The sequence below is a fragment of the Oncorhynchus clarkii genome, chromosome 25 (assembly GCF_045791955.1).
Source record: "Oncorhynchus clarkii lewisi isolate Uvic-CL-2024 chromosome 25, UVic_Ocla_1.0, whole genome shotgun sequence".
In the NCBI taxonomy this organism is placed as follows: Eukaryota; Metazoa; Chordata; class Actinopteri; order Salmoniformes; family Salmonidae; genus Oncorhynchus; species Oncorhynchus clarkii.
The window spans coordinates 44,599,124-44,615,664 of NC_092171.1; the positions used below are offsets into that span (position 1 = coordinate 44,599,124).

The window sequence follows — 16,541 nt, forward strand, 5'->3', positions numbered from 1 at the left end:
TGTAGTTGGGAAATATTTTCTTAACTGTATTTCTTGAACTGTATTGTTGGTTAAAAGGCTTGTAAAGTAATCATTTCACTGTAAGGTCTACTACACCTGTTGTATTCAGCATTTCACTGTAAGGTCTACTACACCTGTTGTATTCAGCATTTCACTGTGAGGTCTACTACACCTGTTGTATTCAGCATTTCACTGTGAGGTCTACTACACCTGTTGTATTCAGCATTTCACTGTGAGGTCTACTACACCTGTTGTATTCAGCATGTCACTGTGAGGTCTACTACACCTGTTGTATTCAGCATTTCACTGTAAGGTCTACTACACCTGTTGTATTCAGCATTTCACTGTAAGGTCTACTACACCTGTTGTATTCAGCATTTCACTGTGAGGTCTACTACACCTGTTGTATTCAGCATTTCACTGTGAGGTCTACTACACCTGTTGTATTCAGCATTTCACTGTGAGGTCTACTACACCTGTTGTATTCAGCATTTCACTGTGAGGTCTACTACACCTGTTGTATTCAGCATTTCACTGTAAGGTCTACTACACCTGTTGTATTCAGCATTTCACTGTAAGGTCTACTACACCTGTTGTATTCAGCATTTCACTGTGAGGTCTACTACACCTGTTGTATTCAGCATTTCACTGTAAGGTCTACTACACCTGTTGTATTCATCATTTCACTGTACGGTCTACTACACCTGTTGTATTCAGCATTTCACTGTAAGGTCTACTACACCTGTTGTATTCAGCATTTCACTGTAAGGTCTACTACACCTGTTGTATTCAGCATGTCACTGTGAGGTCTACTACACCTGTTGTATTCAGCATTTCACTGTAAGGTCTACTACACCTGTTGTATTCAGCATTTCACTGTGAGGTCTACTACACCTGTTGTATTCAGCATTTCACTGTGAGGTCTACTACACCTGTTGTATTCAGCATTTCACTGTGAGGTCTACTACACCTGTTGTATTCAGCATTTCACTGTGAGGTCTACCTACACCTGTTGTATTCAGCATTTCACTGTGAGGTCTACTACACCTGTTGTATTCAGCATTTCACTGTGAGGTCTACCTACACCTGTTGTATTCAGCATTTCACTGTAAGGTCTACTACACCTGTTGTATTCAGCATTTCACTGTGAGGTCTACTACACCTGTTGTATTCAGCATTTCACTGTAAGGTCTACTCCACCTGTTGTATTCAGCATTTCACTGTAAGGTCTACTACACCTGTTGTATTCAGCATTTCACTGTGAGGTCTACTACACCTGTTGTATTCAGCATTTCACTGTGAGGTCTACTACACCTGTTGTATTCAGCATTTCACTGTAAGGTCTACTACACCTGTTGTATTCAGCATTTCACTGTAAGGTCTACTCCACCTGTTGTATTCAGCATTTCACTGTAAGGTCTCCTACACCTGTTGTATTCAGCATTTCACTGTGAGGTCTACTACACCTGTTGTATTCGGCATTTCACTGTAAGGTCTACTACACCTGTTGTATTCAGCATTTCACTGTAAGGTCTCCTACACCTGTTGTATTCAGCATTTCACTGTGAGGTCTACTACACCTGTTGTATTCAGCATTTCACTGTGAGGTCTACTACACCTGTTGTATTCAGCATTTCACTGTAAGGTCTACTCCACCTGTTGTATTCAGCATTTCACTGTAAGGTCTACTACACCTGTTGTATTCAGCATTTCACTGTAAGGTCTACTCCACCTGTTGTATTCAGCATTTCACTGTAAGGTCTACTACACCTGTTGTATTCAGCATTTCACTGTAAGGTCTACTACACCTGTTGTATTCAGCATTTCACTGTGAGGTCTACTACACCTGTTGTATTCAGCATTTCACTGTCAGGTCTACTACACCTGTTGAATTCAGCATTTCACTGTGAGGTCTACTACACCTGTTGTGTTCAGCATTTCACTGTAAGGTCTACTACACCTGTTGTATTCAGCATTTCACTGTGAGGTCTACTACACCTGTTGTATTCTGCATTTCACTGTAAGGTCTACTACACCTGTTGTATTCAGCATTTCACTGTAAGGTCTACTACACCTGTTGTATTCAGCATTTCACTGTAAGGTCTACTACACCTGTTGTATTCAGCATTTCACTGTAAGGTCTACTACACCTGTTGTATTCAGCATTTCACTGTGAGGTCTACTACACCTGTTGTATTCAGCATTTCACTGTAAGGTCTACTACACCTGTTGTATTCAGCATTTCACTGTAAGGTCTACTACACCTGTTGTATTCAGCATTTCACTGTGAGGTCTACCTACACCTGTTGTATTCAGCATTTCACTGTGAGGTCTACTACACCTGTTGTATTCAGCATTTCACTGTGAGGTCTACTACACCTGTTGTATTCAGCATTTCACTGTAAGGTCTACTACACCTGTTGTATTCAGCATTTCACTGTGAGGTCTACTACACCTGTTGTATTCAGCATTTCACTGTGAGGTCTACTACACCTGTTGTATTCAGCATTTCACTGTGAGGTCTACTACACCTGTTGTATTCAGCATTTCACTGTAAGGTCTACTACACCTGTTGTATTCAGCATTTCACTGTGAGGTCTACCTACACCTGTTGTATTCAGCATTTCACTGTAAGGTCTACTACACCTGTTGTATTCAGCATTTCACTGTAAGGTCTACTACACCTGTTGTATTCAGCATTTCACTGTGAGGTCTACTACACCTGTTGTATTCAGCATTTCACTGTGAGGTCTACTACACCTGTTGTATTCAGCATTTCACTGTAAGGTCTACTACACCTGTTGTATTCAGCATTTCACTGTAAGGTCTACTACACCTGTTGTATTCAGCATTTCACTGTAAGGTCTACTACACCTGTTGTATTCAGCATTTCACTGTAAGGTCTACTACACCTGTTGTATTCAGCATTTCACTGTAAGGTCTACTACACCTGTTGTATTCAGCATTTCACTGTAAGGTCTACTACACCTGTTGTATTCAGCATTTCACTGTGAGGTCTACTACACCTGTTGTATTCAGCATTTCACTGTGAGGTCTACTACACCTGTTGTATTCAGCATTTCACTGTGAGGTCTACTACACCTGTTGTATTCAGCATTTCACTGTAAGGTCTACTACACCTGTTGTATTCAACATTTCACAGTAAGGTCTACTACACCTGTTGTATTCAGCATTTCACAGTAAGGTCTACTACACCTGTTGTATTCAGCATTTCACTGTAAGGTCTACTACACCTGTTGTATTCAGCATTTCACTGTGAGGTCTACTACACCTGTTGTATTCAGCATTTCACTGTGAGGTCTACTACACCTGTTGTATTCAGCATTTCACTGTAAGGTCTACTACACCTGTTGTATTCAGCATTTCACTGTAAGGTCTACTACACCTGTTGTATTCAGCATTTCACTGTAAGGTCTACTCCACCTGTTGTATTCAGCATTTCACTGTAAGGTCTACTACACCTGTTGTATTCAGCATTTCACTGTAAGGTCTACTACACCTGTTGTATTCAGCATTTCACTGTGAGGTCTACTACACCTGTTGTATTCAGCATTTCACTGTCAGGTCTACTACACCTGTTGAATTCAGCATTTCACTGTGAGGTCTACTACACCTGTTGTGTTCAGCATTTCACTGTAAGGTCTACTACACCTGTTGTATTCAGCATTTCACTGTGAGGTCTACTACACCTGTTGTATTCTGCATTTCACTGTAAGGTCTACTACACCTGTTGTATTCAGCATTTCACTGTAAGGTCTACTACACCTGTTGTATTCAGCATTTCACTGTAAGGTCTACTACACCTGTTGTATTCAGCATTTCACTGTAAGGTCTACTACACCTGTTGTATTCAGCATTTCACTGTGAGGTCTACTACACCTGTTGTATTCAGCATTTCACTGTAAGGTCTACTACACCTGTTGTATTCAGCATTTCACTGTAAGGTCTACTACACCTGTTGTATTCAGCATTTCACTGTGAGGTCTACCTACACCTGTTGTATTCAGCATTTCACTGTGAGGTCTACTACACCTGTTGTATTCAGCATTTCACTGTGAGGTCTACTACACCTGTTGTGTTCAGCATTTCACTGTAAGGTCTACTACACCTGTTGTATTCAGCATTTCACTGTGAGGTCTACTACACCTGTTGTATTCTGCATTTCACTGTAAGGTCTACTACACCTGTTGTATTCAGCATTTCACTGTAAGGTCTACTACACCTGTTGTATTCAGCATTTCACTGTAAGGTCTACTACACCTGTTGTATTCAGCATTTCACTGTAAGGTCTACTACACCTGTTGTATTCAGCATTTCACTGTGAGGTCTACTACACCTGTTGTATTCAGCATTTCACTGTAAGGTCTACTACACCTGTTGTATTCAGCATTTCACTGTAAGGTCTACTACACCTGTTGTATTCAGCATTTCACTGTGAGGTCTACCTACACCTGTTGTATTCAGCATTTCACTGTGAGGTCTACTACACCTGTTGTATTCAGCATTTCACTGTGAGGTCTACTACACCTGTTGTATTCAGCATTTCACTGTAAGGTCTACTACACCTGTTGTATTCAGCATTTCACTGTGAGGTCTACTACACCTGTTGTATTCAGCATTTCACTGTGAGGTCTACTACACCTGTTGTATTCAGCATTTCACTGTGAGGTCTACTACACCTGTTGTATTCAGCATTTCACTGTGAGGTCTACTACACCTGTTGTATTCAGCATTTCACTGTAAGGTCTACTACACCTGTTGTATTCAGCATTTCACTGTGAGGTCTACCTACACCTGTTGTATTCAGCATTTCACTGTAAGGTCTACTACACCTGTTGTATTCAGCATTTCACTGTAAGGTCTACTACACCTGTTGTATTCAGCATTTCACTGTGAGGTCTACTACACCTGTTGTATTCAGCATTTCACTGTGAGGTCTACTACACCTGTTGTATTCAGCATTTCACTGTAAGGTCTACTACACCTGTTGTATTCAGCATTTCACTGTAAGGTCTACTACACCTGTTGTATTCAGCATTTCACTGTAAGGTCTACTACACCTGTTGTATTCAGCATTTCACTGTAAGGTCTACTACACCTGTTGTATTCAGCATTTCACTGTAAGGTCTACTACACCTGTTGTATTCAGCATTTCACTGTAAGGTCTACTACACCTGTTGTATTCAGCATTTCACTGTGAGGTCTACTACACCTGTTGTATTCAGCATTTCACTGTGAGGTCTACTACACCTGTTGTATTCAGCATTTCACTGTGAGGTCTACTACACCTGTTGTATTCAGCATTTCACTGTAAGGTCTACTACACCTGTTGTATTCAACATTTCACAGTAAGGTCTACTACACCTGTTGTATTCAGCATTTCACAGTAAGGTCTACTACACCTGTTGTATTCAGCATTTCACTGTAAGGTCTACTACACCTGTTGTATTCAGCATTTCACTGTGAGGTCTACTACACCTGTTGTATTCAGCATTTCACTGTGAGGTCTACTACACCTGTTGTATTCAGCATTTCACTGTAAGGTCTACTACACCTGTTGTATTCAGCATTTCACTGTAAGGTCTACTACACCTGTTGTATTCAGCATTTCACTGTGAGGTCTACTACACCTGTTGTATTCAGCATTTCACTGTAAGGTCTACCTACACCTGTTGTATTCAGCATTTCACTGTGAGGTCTACTACACCTGTTGTATTCAGCATTTCACTGTAAGGTCTACTACACCTGTTGTATTCAGCATTTCACTGTGAGGTCTACTACACCTGTTGTATTCAGCATTTCACTGTAAGGTCTACTACACCTGTTGTATTCAGCATTTCACTGTAAGGTCTACTACACCTGTTGTATTCAGCATTTCACTGTGAGGTCTACTACACCTGTTGTATTCAGCATTTCACTGTAAGGTCTACCTACACCTGTTGTATTCAGCATTTCACTGTGAGGTCTACTACACCTGTTGTATTCAGCATTTCACTGTAAGGTCTACTACACCTGTTGTATTCAGCATTTCACTGTGAGGTCTACTACACCTGTTGTATTCAGCATTTCACTGTAAGGTCTACTACACCTGTTGTATTCAGCATTTCACTGTAAGGTCTACTACACCTGTTGTATTCAGCATTTCACTGTAAGGTCTACTACACCTGTTGTATTCAGCATTTCACTGTAAGGTCTACTACACCTGTTGTATTCAGCATTTCACTGTGAGGTCTACTACACCTGTTGTATTCAGCATTTCACTGTAAGGTCTACCTACACCTGTTGTATTCAGCATTTCACTGTGAGGTCTACTACACCTGTTGTATTCAGCATTTCACTGTAAGGTCTACTACACCTGTTGTATTCAGCATTTCACTGTGAGGTCTACTACACCTGTTGTATTCAGCATTTCACTGTAAGGTCTACTACACCTGTTGTATTCAGCATTTCACTGTAAGGTCTACTACACCTGTTGTATTCAGCATTTCACTGTGAGGTCTACTACACCTGTTGTATTCAGCATTTCACTGTAAGGTCTACCTACACCTGTTGTATTCAGCATTTCACTGTGAGGTCTACTACACCTGTTGTATTCAGCATTTCACTGTAAGGTCTACTACACCTGTTGTATTCAGCATTTCACTGTGAGGTCTACTACACCTGTTGTATTCAGCATTTCACTGTAAGGTCTACTACACCTGTTGTATTCAGCATTTCACTGTAAGGTCTACTACACCTGTTGTATTCAGCATTTCACTGTAAGGTCTACTACACCTGTTGTATTCAGCATTTCACTGTAAGGTCTACTACACCTGTTGTATTCAGCATTTCACTGTGAGGTCTACTACACCTGTTGTATTCAGCATTTCACTGTAAGGTCTACTACACCTGTTGTATTCAGCATTTCACTGTGAGGTCTACTACACCTGTTGTATTCAGCATTTCACTGTAAGGTCTACTACACCTGTTGTATTCAGCATTTCACTGTAAGGTCTACTACACCTGTTGTATTCAGCATTTCACTGTAAGGTCTACTACACCTGTTGTATTCAGCATTTCACTGTGAGGTCTACTACACCTGTTGTATTCAGCATTTCACTGTCAGGTCTACTACACCTGTTGTATTCAGCATTTCACTGTCAGGTCTACTACACCTGTTGTATTCAGCATTTCACTGTAAGGTCTACTACACCTGTTGTATTCAGCATTTCACTGTGAGGTCTACTACACCTGTTGTATTCAGCATTTCACTGTAAGGTCTACTACACCTGTTGTATTCAGCATTTCACTGTAAGGTCTACTACACCTGTTGTATTCAGCATTTCACTGTAAGGTCTACTACACCTGTTGTATTCAGCATTTCACTGTAAGGTCTACTACACCTGTTGTATTCAGCATTTCACTGTGAGGTCTACTACACCTGTTGTATTCAGCATTTCACTGTAAGGTCTACTACACCTGTTGTATTCAGCATTTCACTGTAAGGTCTACTACACCTGTTATATTCAGCATTTCACTGTAAGGTCTACTACACCTGTTGTATTCAGCATTTCACTGTGAGGTCTACTACACCTGTTGTATTCAGCATTTCACTAAGGTCTACTACACCTGTTGTATTCAGCATTTCACTGTAAGGTCTACTACACCTGTTGTATTCAGCATTTCACTGTGAGGTCTACTACACCAGTTGTATTCAGCATTTCACTGTGAGGTCTACTACACCTGTTGTATTCAGCATTTCACTGTGAGGTCTACTACACCTGTTGTATTCAGCATTTCACTGTGAGGTCTATTACACCTGTTGTATTCAGCATTTCACTGTGAGGTCTACTACACCTGTTGTATTCAGCATTTCACTGTGAGGTCTACTACACCAGTTGTATTCAGCATTTCACTGTGAGGTCTACTACACCTGTTGTATTCAGCATTTCACTGTGAGGTCTACTACACCTGTTGTATTCAGCATTTCACTGTAAGGTCTACTACACCTGTTGAATTCAGCATTTCACTGTAAGGTCTACTACACCTGTTGTATTCAGCATTTCACTGTGAGGTCTACTACACCTGTTGTATTCAGCATTTCACTGTGAGGTCTACTACACCTGTTGTATTCAGCATTTCACTGTAAGGTCTACTACACCTGTTGTATTCAGCATTTCACTGTGAGGTCTACTACACCTGTTGTATTCAGCATTTCACTGTGAGGTCTACTACACCTGTTGTATTCAGCATTTCACTGTAAGGTCTACTACACCTGTTGTATTCAGCATTTCACTGTAAGGTCTACTACACCTGTTGTATTCAGCATTTCACTGTGAGGTCTACTACACCTGTTGTATTCAGCATTTCACTGTAAGGTCTACTACACCTGTTGTATTCAGCATTTCACTGTGAGGTCTACTACACCTGTTGTATTCAGCATTTCACTGTAAGGTCTACTACACCTGTTGTATTCGGCACATGTGACTCATTTAGATTAGATTTGTTTGAGAACAACTAGTCACGGCCAACAGGTTCATATTATACCGTTTTCTGTGTTGACCCTACGGCAGTGGATCAAGACTCCTGTCTGTCAACAGTGACTTCTGTCAATATCCACACATTTTCAGTCATTTAGCAGTAGTGAGTGATACATCTTTCATACTGATCCCCCGTGGGAATCGAACCCACAACCCTGCAAGTGCCATGCTATACCAACTCAGGGTTGCTGTCCTTGTAGTTATGGTAAGAGACCAGTGATGCCCTTCCTCTCTCTCGCTCTGTAGTTATGGTAAGAGACCAGTGATGCCCTTCCTCTCTCTCGCTCTGTAGTTATGGTAAGAGACCAGTGATGCCCTTCCTCTCTCTCGCTCTGTAGTTATGGTAAGAGACCAGTGATGCCCTTCCTCTCTCTCGCTCTGTGCCTATAGGAGTTTATGGTGATGACCTCTTTCTCTCCGTCTCTCCTCACTCTCCCTTTTTTTCTCTCTCTGCCTCGCTCTCTCTCTCTCTCGCTCTCTCTCTCTCTCTCTGCCTCTTTCTCTCTGCCTCTCTCTCGCTCTCTGCCTCTCTCTTTCTCTTGCTGCCTCTCTCTCTCTGCCTCTCTTTCTGCATCTCTTTCTTTCTCTCTCTGTCTCTCTCTTTCTCTCTCTGCCTCTCTCTCTCTCTGCCTCTCTCTCTCTACCTCTCTCTCTTTCTCTCTCTTTCTCTCTCTCTCTCTCTCGCTCTCTCTCTCTGTCTCTCTCTCTCTCTACCTCTCTCTTTCTCTTTACCTCACTCTTTCTCTCTACCTCTCTCTCTCTCTACCTCTCTCTCTCTACCTCTCTCTCTCTCTACCTCTCTCTCTACCTCTCTCTCTCTCTGCCTCTCTCTTTCTCTCTCTGTCTCACTCTCTCTTTCTCTACCTCTCTCTCTCTACCTCTCTCTCTCTCTACCTCTCTCTCTCCCTGTAGGAGTCTATGGAAACACTTCAGAGGTCTCAGTATGTGTCTGGTCCTGCTGGTGTTCCCAGGATACATGGCATATAAAATCTCCCAGTTCTTCCACATGGACTTCTGGCTCCTCATCCTGGTCTCCAGCTGCATGCTCACCTCTCTGCAGGTAAGACTCACATAACTGTAGGAGTCATCTCTTAACAGGCTCCTTTTCTCTGAAGTAAACCGCGTTTTTCTCAGTATAGAAATGAATGCTAGACTTTTTGTTGTTGTTGGCTGGTCTCCCAGGTGACAGGTACCTTGCTGATCTACTCCCTCTTCATGGTTGAGCTGTCCTGTAGCGACCCTATAGACAGCCTGGATGAGATCATCTATTGGGTCAATGCAGGTAACACAAAATACCTGTCCTGATGTCACCTGTCCTGTACACTCCTGTCCTGTAGTCACCTGTCCTGTACACTCCTGTCCTGTAGTCACCTGTCCTGTACCCTCCTGTCCTGTACCCACCTGTCCTGTACCCTCCTGTCGTGTACCCTCCTGTACTCTCCTGTCCTGTACTCTCCTGTCCTGTACTCTCCTGTCCTGTACTCTCCTGTCCTGTAGTCACCTGTCCTGTACTCTCCTGTCCTGTACCCTCCTGTCCTGTACCCTCCTGTCCTGTACCCACCTGTCCTGTACCCACCTGTCCTGTACCCACCTGTCCTGTACCCTCCTGTCCTGTATCCTCCTGTACTCTCCTGTCCTGTACTCTCCTGTCCTGTAGTCACCTGTCCTGTAGTCACCTGTCCTGTACCCTCCTGTACTCTCCTGTCCTGTACTCTCCTGTCCTGTAGCCACCTGTCCTGTACTCTCCTGTCCTGCAGTGACCTGTCCTGCAGTGACCTGTCCTGTAGTCACCTGTCCTGTACCCACCTGTCCTGTACCCACCTGTCCTGTACCCTCCTGTCCTGTATCCTCCTGTACTCTCCTGTCCTGTACTCTCCTGTCCTGTAGTCACCTGTCCTGTAGTCACCTGTCCTGTACCCTCCTGTACTCTCCTGTCCTGTACTCTCCTGTCCTGTACTCTCCTGTCCTGTAGCCACCTGTCCTGTACTCTCCTGTCCTGCAGTGACCTGTCCTGTAGTCACCTGTCCTGTAGTCACCTGTCCTGTACCCTCCTGTACTTACCTGTCCTGTAGGGACCTGTCCTGTACTCTGACTGAGATGCGGTTGTATGTAAAGGCCTTCTGGGTAAGAGAGTCTGCTAAATGACTCAAATGTGACTCCCAGTCAGCCGCGTGCTGGAGTTCGTTGTGGCTCTCTGCGTGGTGGCCTACGGGACCTGGGAATCTCTGTTTGGGGAGTGGAGCTGGATGGGTGCCTCAATCATCATCATACACTGCTACTTCAACGTGTGGCTCAGAGCCCAGACCGGCTGGAGGAGCTTCCTGCTTAGACAGGAAGCAGCCAAGAAGATCAACTCCCTCCCCCGGGCCACGGCCAATCAGCTGCAGCAACACAACGACGTTTGTGCCATTTGCTTCCAGGTCAGTCAGTCATAAAATGCTGTATGATGTATCCTACATGTCAACCCTATTCTCTATATGGGCCCTGGTCAAAAGTAGTGCACTTAAAAATGGGATAGGGTGCTATTTGGAACATCAAATCAAATGTACTTATGAAGCCCTTCTTACATCAGCTGATATTTCAAAGTGCTGTACAGAAACCCAGCCTAAAACCCCAAACAGCAAGCAATGCAGGTGTAGAAGCACGGTGGCTAGGAAAAACTCCCTAGAAAGGCCAAACCTAGGATGAAACCTAGAGAGGAACCAGGCTATGAGGGGTGGCCAGTCCTCTTCTGGCTGTGCCGGGTGGAGATTATAAACCTAGAGAGGAACCAGGCTATGTGGGGTGGCCAGTCCTCTTCTGGCTGTGCTGGGTAGAGAGGAACCAGGCTATGAGGGGTGGCCAGTCCTCTTCTGGGTAGAGAGGAACCAGGCTATGAGGGGTGGCCAGTCCTCTTCTGGCTGTGCCGGGTGGAGATTATAAACCTAGAGAGGAACCAGGCTATGTGGGGTGGCCAGTCCTCTTCTGGCTGTGCCGGGTGGAGATTATAAACCTAGAGAGGAACCAGGCTATGAGGGGTGGCCAGTCCTCTTCTGGCTGTGCTGGGTAGAGAGGAACCAGGCTATGTGGGGTGGCCAGTCCTCTTCTGGCTGTGCTGGGTAGAGAGGAACCAGGCTATGTGGGGTGGCCAGTCCTCTTCTGGCTGTGCCGGGTGGAGATTATAACAGAACATGGCCATGATGTTCAAAAAACATCTCTATCCATGTTTGGTCATGGCCATCTGCTTCCGGGGTCAGTCAGGGTCATGGTGACCTCATTGGTCAGAGGATGGTGTCTATACTGGTCAATGGTTTAACCTGTTCTGTGAATATGTTTAGGTTACCGTAATAATAACCCCCAATAAATTCACCATCAACTCAATGAATGATTTCTCCTCCCCATAAAAATAAGAGAATTTATAAGCCAGAGATGTATACCAAATAGTTTAACTTGTTACTTTTCTCTTCAGAGCAGGGACCGCTCATTAGATTGACGAGGGTTTTCCGAGCTAAACTGACCAACACGCTCCTCCAATAACACATAAATCTGCTCAAAAAACAATGCCATATTTCTCTCAAGCCGTGGAATATGGGCTTTTTTTTTTTTAGGTGAGCGCTGATGCCTCCCTATGATCAGCCGTGCTCAAGCACAATATTCATCTTGTCCATTCCCAGGGTGCTGTTGGAGAGATGCATCGACGCGACCCTTCACCACCGTTCTTCGGGCAAAATAATAATCTAACGTAAATCATGTAGCAGATCGAGGATATGGTAGAAACAGTGTGGTGGTCTTTTCTGTAGCCTTCAGACCTGGAAATAGAATGGGGATGACAATGTAATGAGACGGACACTTTTCACATCATGCCGGTTTCTCCCATCGAATATCCCAACCTAAATGCTGCCCAATCAAATAAACAAAAATGGCCTGACATGCCAACGAACGGGACTGGTCAAAGTGAAACGGACAGTATGGAACGGGCCAATCAGGCTACTCACAACTGCTGTACCAGGAGTTTCATCCCGTGGGCCAAACTGTCACGATCGGTGGTTTCAAGTTTGTATCGCTACATTTTTTTGACAAGCTGATCATAGTGAAAAAAGCTTTTGTAAACACATCGATTCTTATTGTAAATAGGCTCAGGATAACGCCTGATGAAGTTATGTTAAATAGCCAAATTGATTAGTCACAGGAAACAGGACTAATAAAGTCAATGTAATGGCCTGTTTTACAAATGGTGGGCCTGCTACATGGATGGGTCTACCACATGTACGAGTCTACCACATGGATGGGTCTACCACATGTACGAGTCTACCACATGTACGGGTCTACCACATGTACGGGCCTACCACATGGATGGGTCTACCACATGTACGAGTCTACCACATGTACGAGTCTACCACATGTACGGGTCTACCACATGTACGGGTCTACCACATGGATGGGTCTACCACATGGATGGGCCTACCACATGTATGTATGGGTCTACCACATGTATGTATGGGTCTACCACATGTATGTACGGGTCTACCACATGTACGGGCCTACCACATGTACGAGTCTACCACATGTACGGGTCTACCACATGGATGGGTCTACCACATGTACGGGCCTACCACATGTACGGGCCTACCACATGTATGTATGGGTCTACCACATGTATGTATGGGTCTACCACATGTATGTATGGGTCTACCACATGTATGTATGGGTCTACCACATGTATGTATGGGTCTACCACATGTATGTATGGGTCTATCACATGGATGGGTTTACCACATGTATGTATGGGTCTACCACATGTATGTATGGGTCTACCACATGTATGTATGGGCCTACCACATGGATGGGCCTACCACATGGATGGGCCTACCACATGTATGGGCCTACCACATGTATGGGTCTACCACATGTATGGGCCTACCACATGGATGGGCCTACCACATGGATGGGCCTACCACATGGATGGGCCTACCACATGTATGGGCCTACCACATGGATGGGCCTACCACATGGATGGGCCTACCACATGTATGGGTCTACCACATGGATGGGCATTCATAAAATTCCATTGCTGGCTGACATGGTAAGGCTACACCCCAGTAAGCACGGGCCGATGTCTTTTGGACGTATTTTTTTGGTCCTGTCCGGACCCTCAGTCTTTTTTTTTTGTGTTTCACCAAAGGTCGGCCTAACACATAGATGGACATTCCTAAAATGTATTTTCAGTCAACACTGTAGGCTGTACCTCAGAAAGCACGGGCCGACGTCTTTTTTGTTGTTGTCCTGTCCAGACTACCCTTGATTTCTAGGTCGACTTCCATGTCTATGTTTGGTTGCGATTTAGTCCGGTCGGGAACCAGCCTTGATTTGGCTCAAACATAGACTTTTATAAATTACGTCATTTCAACTTTCATTCAGAACCAAAAATGAACCTGATTTCCAACGTCCGGAAAATACGTCTGTTCAACTTTCATTCAGAACATAAAATAACATAATTTCAACGTCTGGGAAAATTCCTATTTTAGACGTCTTTTTTTTTGTTGTCGTCTTATCTGGTGCAGCAGAACAGCCAGGACCAGCCCTGGTTCAGAGGGTTGGTTAAAGAGGTTTATATTAGAGCTTGGAGAGGGTTTTGAGTTTGGTTAGTTCTTGTTCATTTAAGTAATAAACACATCTCTTCCTCTGTAGGAAATGAGCTCAGCCGTGCTGACGTACTGCGGACATTTCTTCCATGGAAACTGCCTGCGTAAGTGGCTCTACGTCCAGGAGACTTGCCCCATGTGCCACCAGGCCGTCCGCCCCACCCTGCCAGCCCCAGCCCATGCGGCAGGAGACTTCCAGGCTGCTCCTCTGCCCTCTAGAGGTACTGGGCCAGGCCGGGTAGAGGAGAGGAGACGCTCCAGAGATCAGACTCCAGGCAGGGTCGCCACACACCAGCCCCCAGTTAACCTGCCGTCCCCAGGCTCCCCAGATCAGCAGGAAGGGACAGAGAGCCTGGGAGAGGGAACCAGTGGTTCAGATAGAGAGGACAGAACGGGACGCCCACTTAGGAAACCTGTCCAGGATCTCCACTTCAGCTCCACTGGGGACTTTGTAGGCTTCGTCAGCCCACGCTCTTCTGGGGGTAGTCCTAGTCCAGGGAAGCAGAACCTGGAGCCTTGGCATGGAGCTCATCCTACCAACAGGTACAACGGTGAAGGGGTTGACTACACGGTCAAAGGACTATTGGTGCAATCTGCTCCCAAAGAGCAGAATGGCAGAGTATTGACTAGAATGAATGGGGCTAGAGAGACCTGCCGGACTGAGAACAACCTTGTAGGAGAAAACCAATGTGGACCTATGTCAGGGACAACAACCAGAAAGACCTCAAGGTCTAAGAGTGTGAGCGGGATAGGAGACGTCACCCAACAGATCCGTGAACACAGGGGACGACCACGGTCACACACTCTAGATGGTGGACATGCACAGCAGGATGAAAGCCAATCAGAACTGGACACGCCCTGGGATGTTAAATCTACCCGGCGACAGAGATCTAGGCTATGCAGTAGCACCAGAACAGAGGAGGAGGGACTCCGTCACAACAGAACAGAGGAGGAGGGACTCCGTCACAACAGAACAGAGGAGGAGGGACTCCGTCACAACAGAACAGAGGAGGAGGGACTCCGTCACAGCAGAACAGAGGAGGAGGGACTCTGTCACAACAGAACAGAGGAGGAGGGACTCTGTCACAACAGAACAGAGGAGGAGGGACTCCGTCACAACAGAACAGAGGAGGAGGGACTCCGTCACAACAGAACAGAGGAGGAGGGACTCCGTCACAACAGAACAGAGGAGGAGGGACTCCGTCACAACAGAACAGAGGAGGAGGGACTCCGTCACAGCAGAACAGAGGAGGAGGGACTCCGTCACAACAGAACAGAGGAGGAGGGACTCCGTCACAACAGAACAGAGGAGGAGGGACTCCATCACAGCAGAACAGAGGAGGAGGGACTCCATCACAACAGTACCTTAGCGAAGTGGTGAAGTCCACTGAAAATCCCCACAATGCCTTGTTTTTGTGAAACAACGTTGGAAAACTAATGTCCTACCTTTCAGCTGGCAGTCTTATAATACATGTGTTTATTTCGTTATTTAATTAATGGTGTGTGTACTGGATTGGGTTTAGGGGCAAACATGTAAAACCCAAGATGAGAAATGATATCTATGAAAGGCACAATTATAGATTAAGGCTGTATGGGTCAATGATGAATAAGATTTTCAAAAGTAAAACAAAATTAAGCTGAAAATATTAATTTTGAAACACTTTTGTATGTTCCCTATGCATATTCAGTGTTTGTCGCCCAATTTTTTTAAACATTTTGACTGTTAAAATGTACCTCCTAAAAAAAAAATTATAATAATAATTCGGGGAGAATAAAAATAAAAATATTAAAATATTCTGACCGTTATTTAAAGTAAAACATGAATATGTTCATGGTGTCAAGGATTCAACATCAAGGAGGGAAACAATTACAGTATAACAAATCTGAACTGGACAATCCCTCATGTTGAATGATTGTCAACTACCACTTCGCTAGACACATGAAAACCATATCAAATTTAACAAAAAATGTATTTTTCTCTTATAGACTGAGCGTCTCTGCATTTCTGATACAAAATAATGCTGTTTTTTAACATTAAAAACACTGGTTGAGCCAAATGACTTATTTTACGGTGTCATTACTATCTCTCTCTTTCCCTCTCACTCAAACACACTGTGTTTTACTCAACAACAACGATGCCTTTAATGCTCTGCTACTATCTCCTAAGACATGACAGATATGGAAGCTCTGCTACTATCTCCTAAGACATGACAGACATGGAAGCTCTGCTACTATCTCCTAAGACATGACAGATATGGAAGCTCTGCTACTATCTCCTAAGACATGACAGACATGGAAGCTCTGCTACTATCTCCTAAGACATGACAGATATGGAAGCTCTGCTACTATCTCCTAAGACATGACAGATATGGAAGCTCTG

At 44.3% G+C, this 16,541-nt stretch overlaps 1 protein-coding gene across 2 annotated transcripts in view; it reads left to right on the forward strand.

The window, feature by feature from the left end:
* LOC139383326 (RING finger protein 145-like) overlaps positions 1–16,221 on the forward strand; it is a 34,843-nt gene extending 18,622 nt beyond the window's left edge. For both annotated transcript variants that reach the window (XM_071127816.1, XM_071127817.1), the window contains 4 exons: positions 9,453–9,600; positions 9,723–9,822; positions 10,704–10,960; positions 14,208–16,221. In XM_071127816.1, coding sequence (XP_070983917.1) covers positions 9,453–9,600; positions 9,723–9,822; positions 10,704–10,960; positions 14,208–15,542 — 1,840 coding nt within the window. In that variant the 3' untranslated portion in view covers positions 15,543–16,221. The remainder of the gene's footprint in view (positions 1–9,452; positions 9,601–9,722; positions 9,823–10,703; positions 10,961–14,207) is intronic.
* Positions 16,222–16,541: the final 320 nt, after the last annotated feature.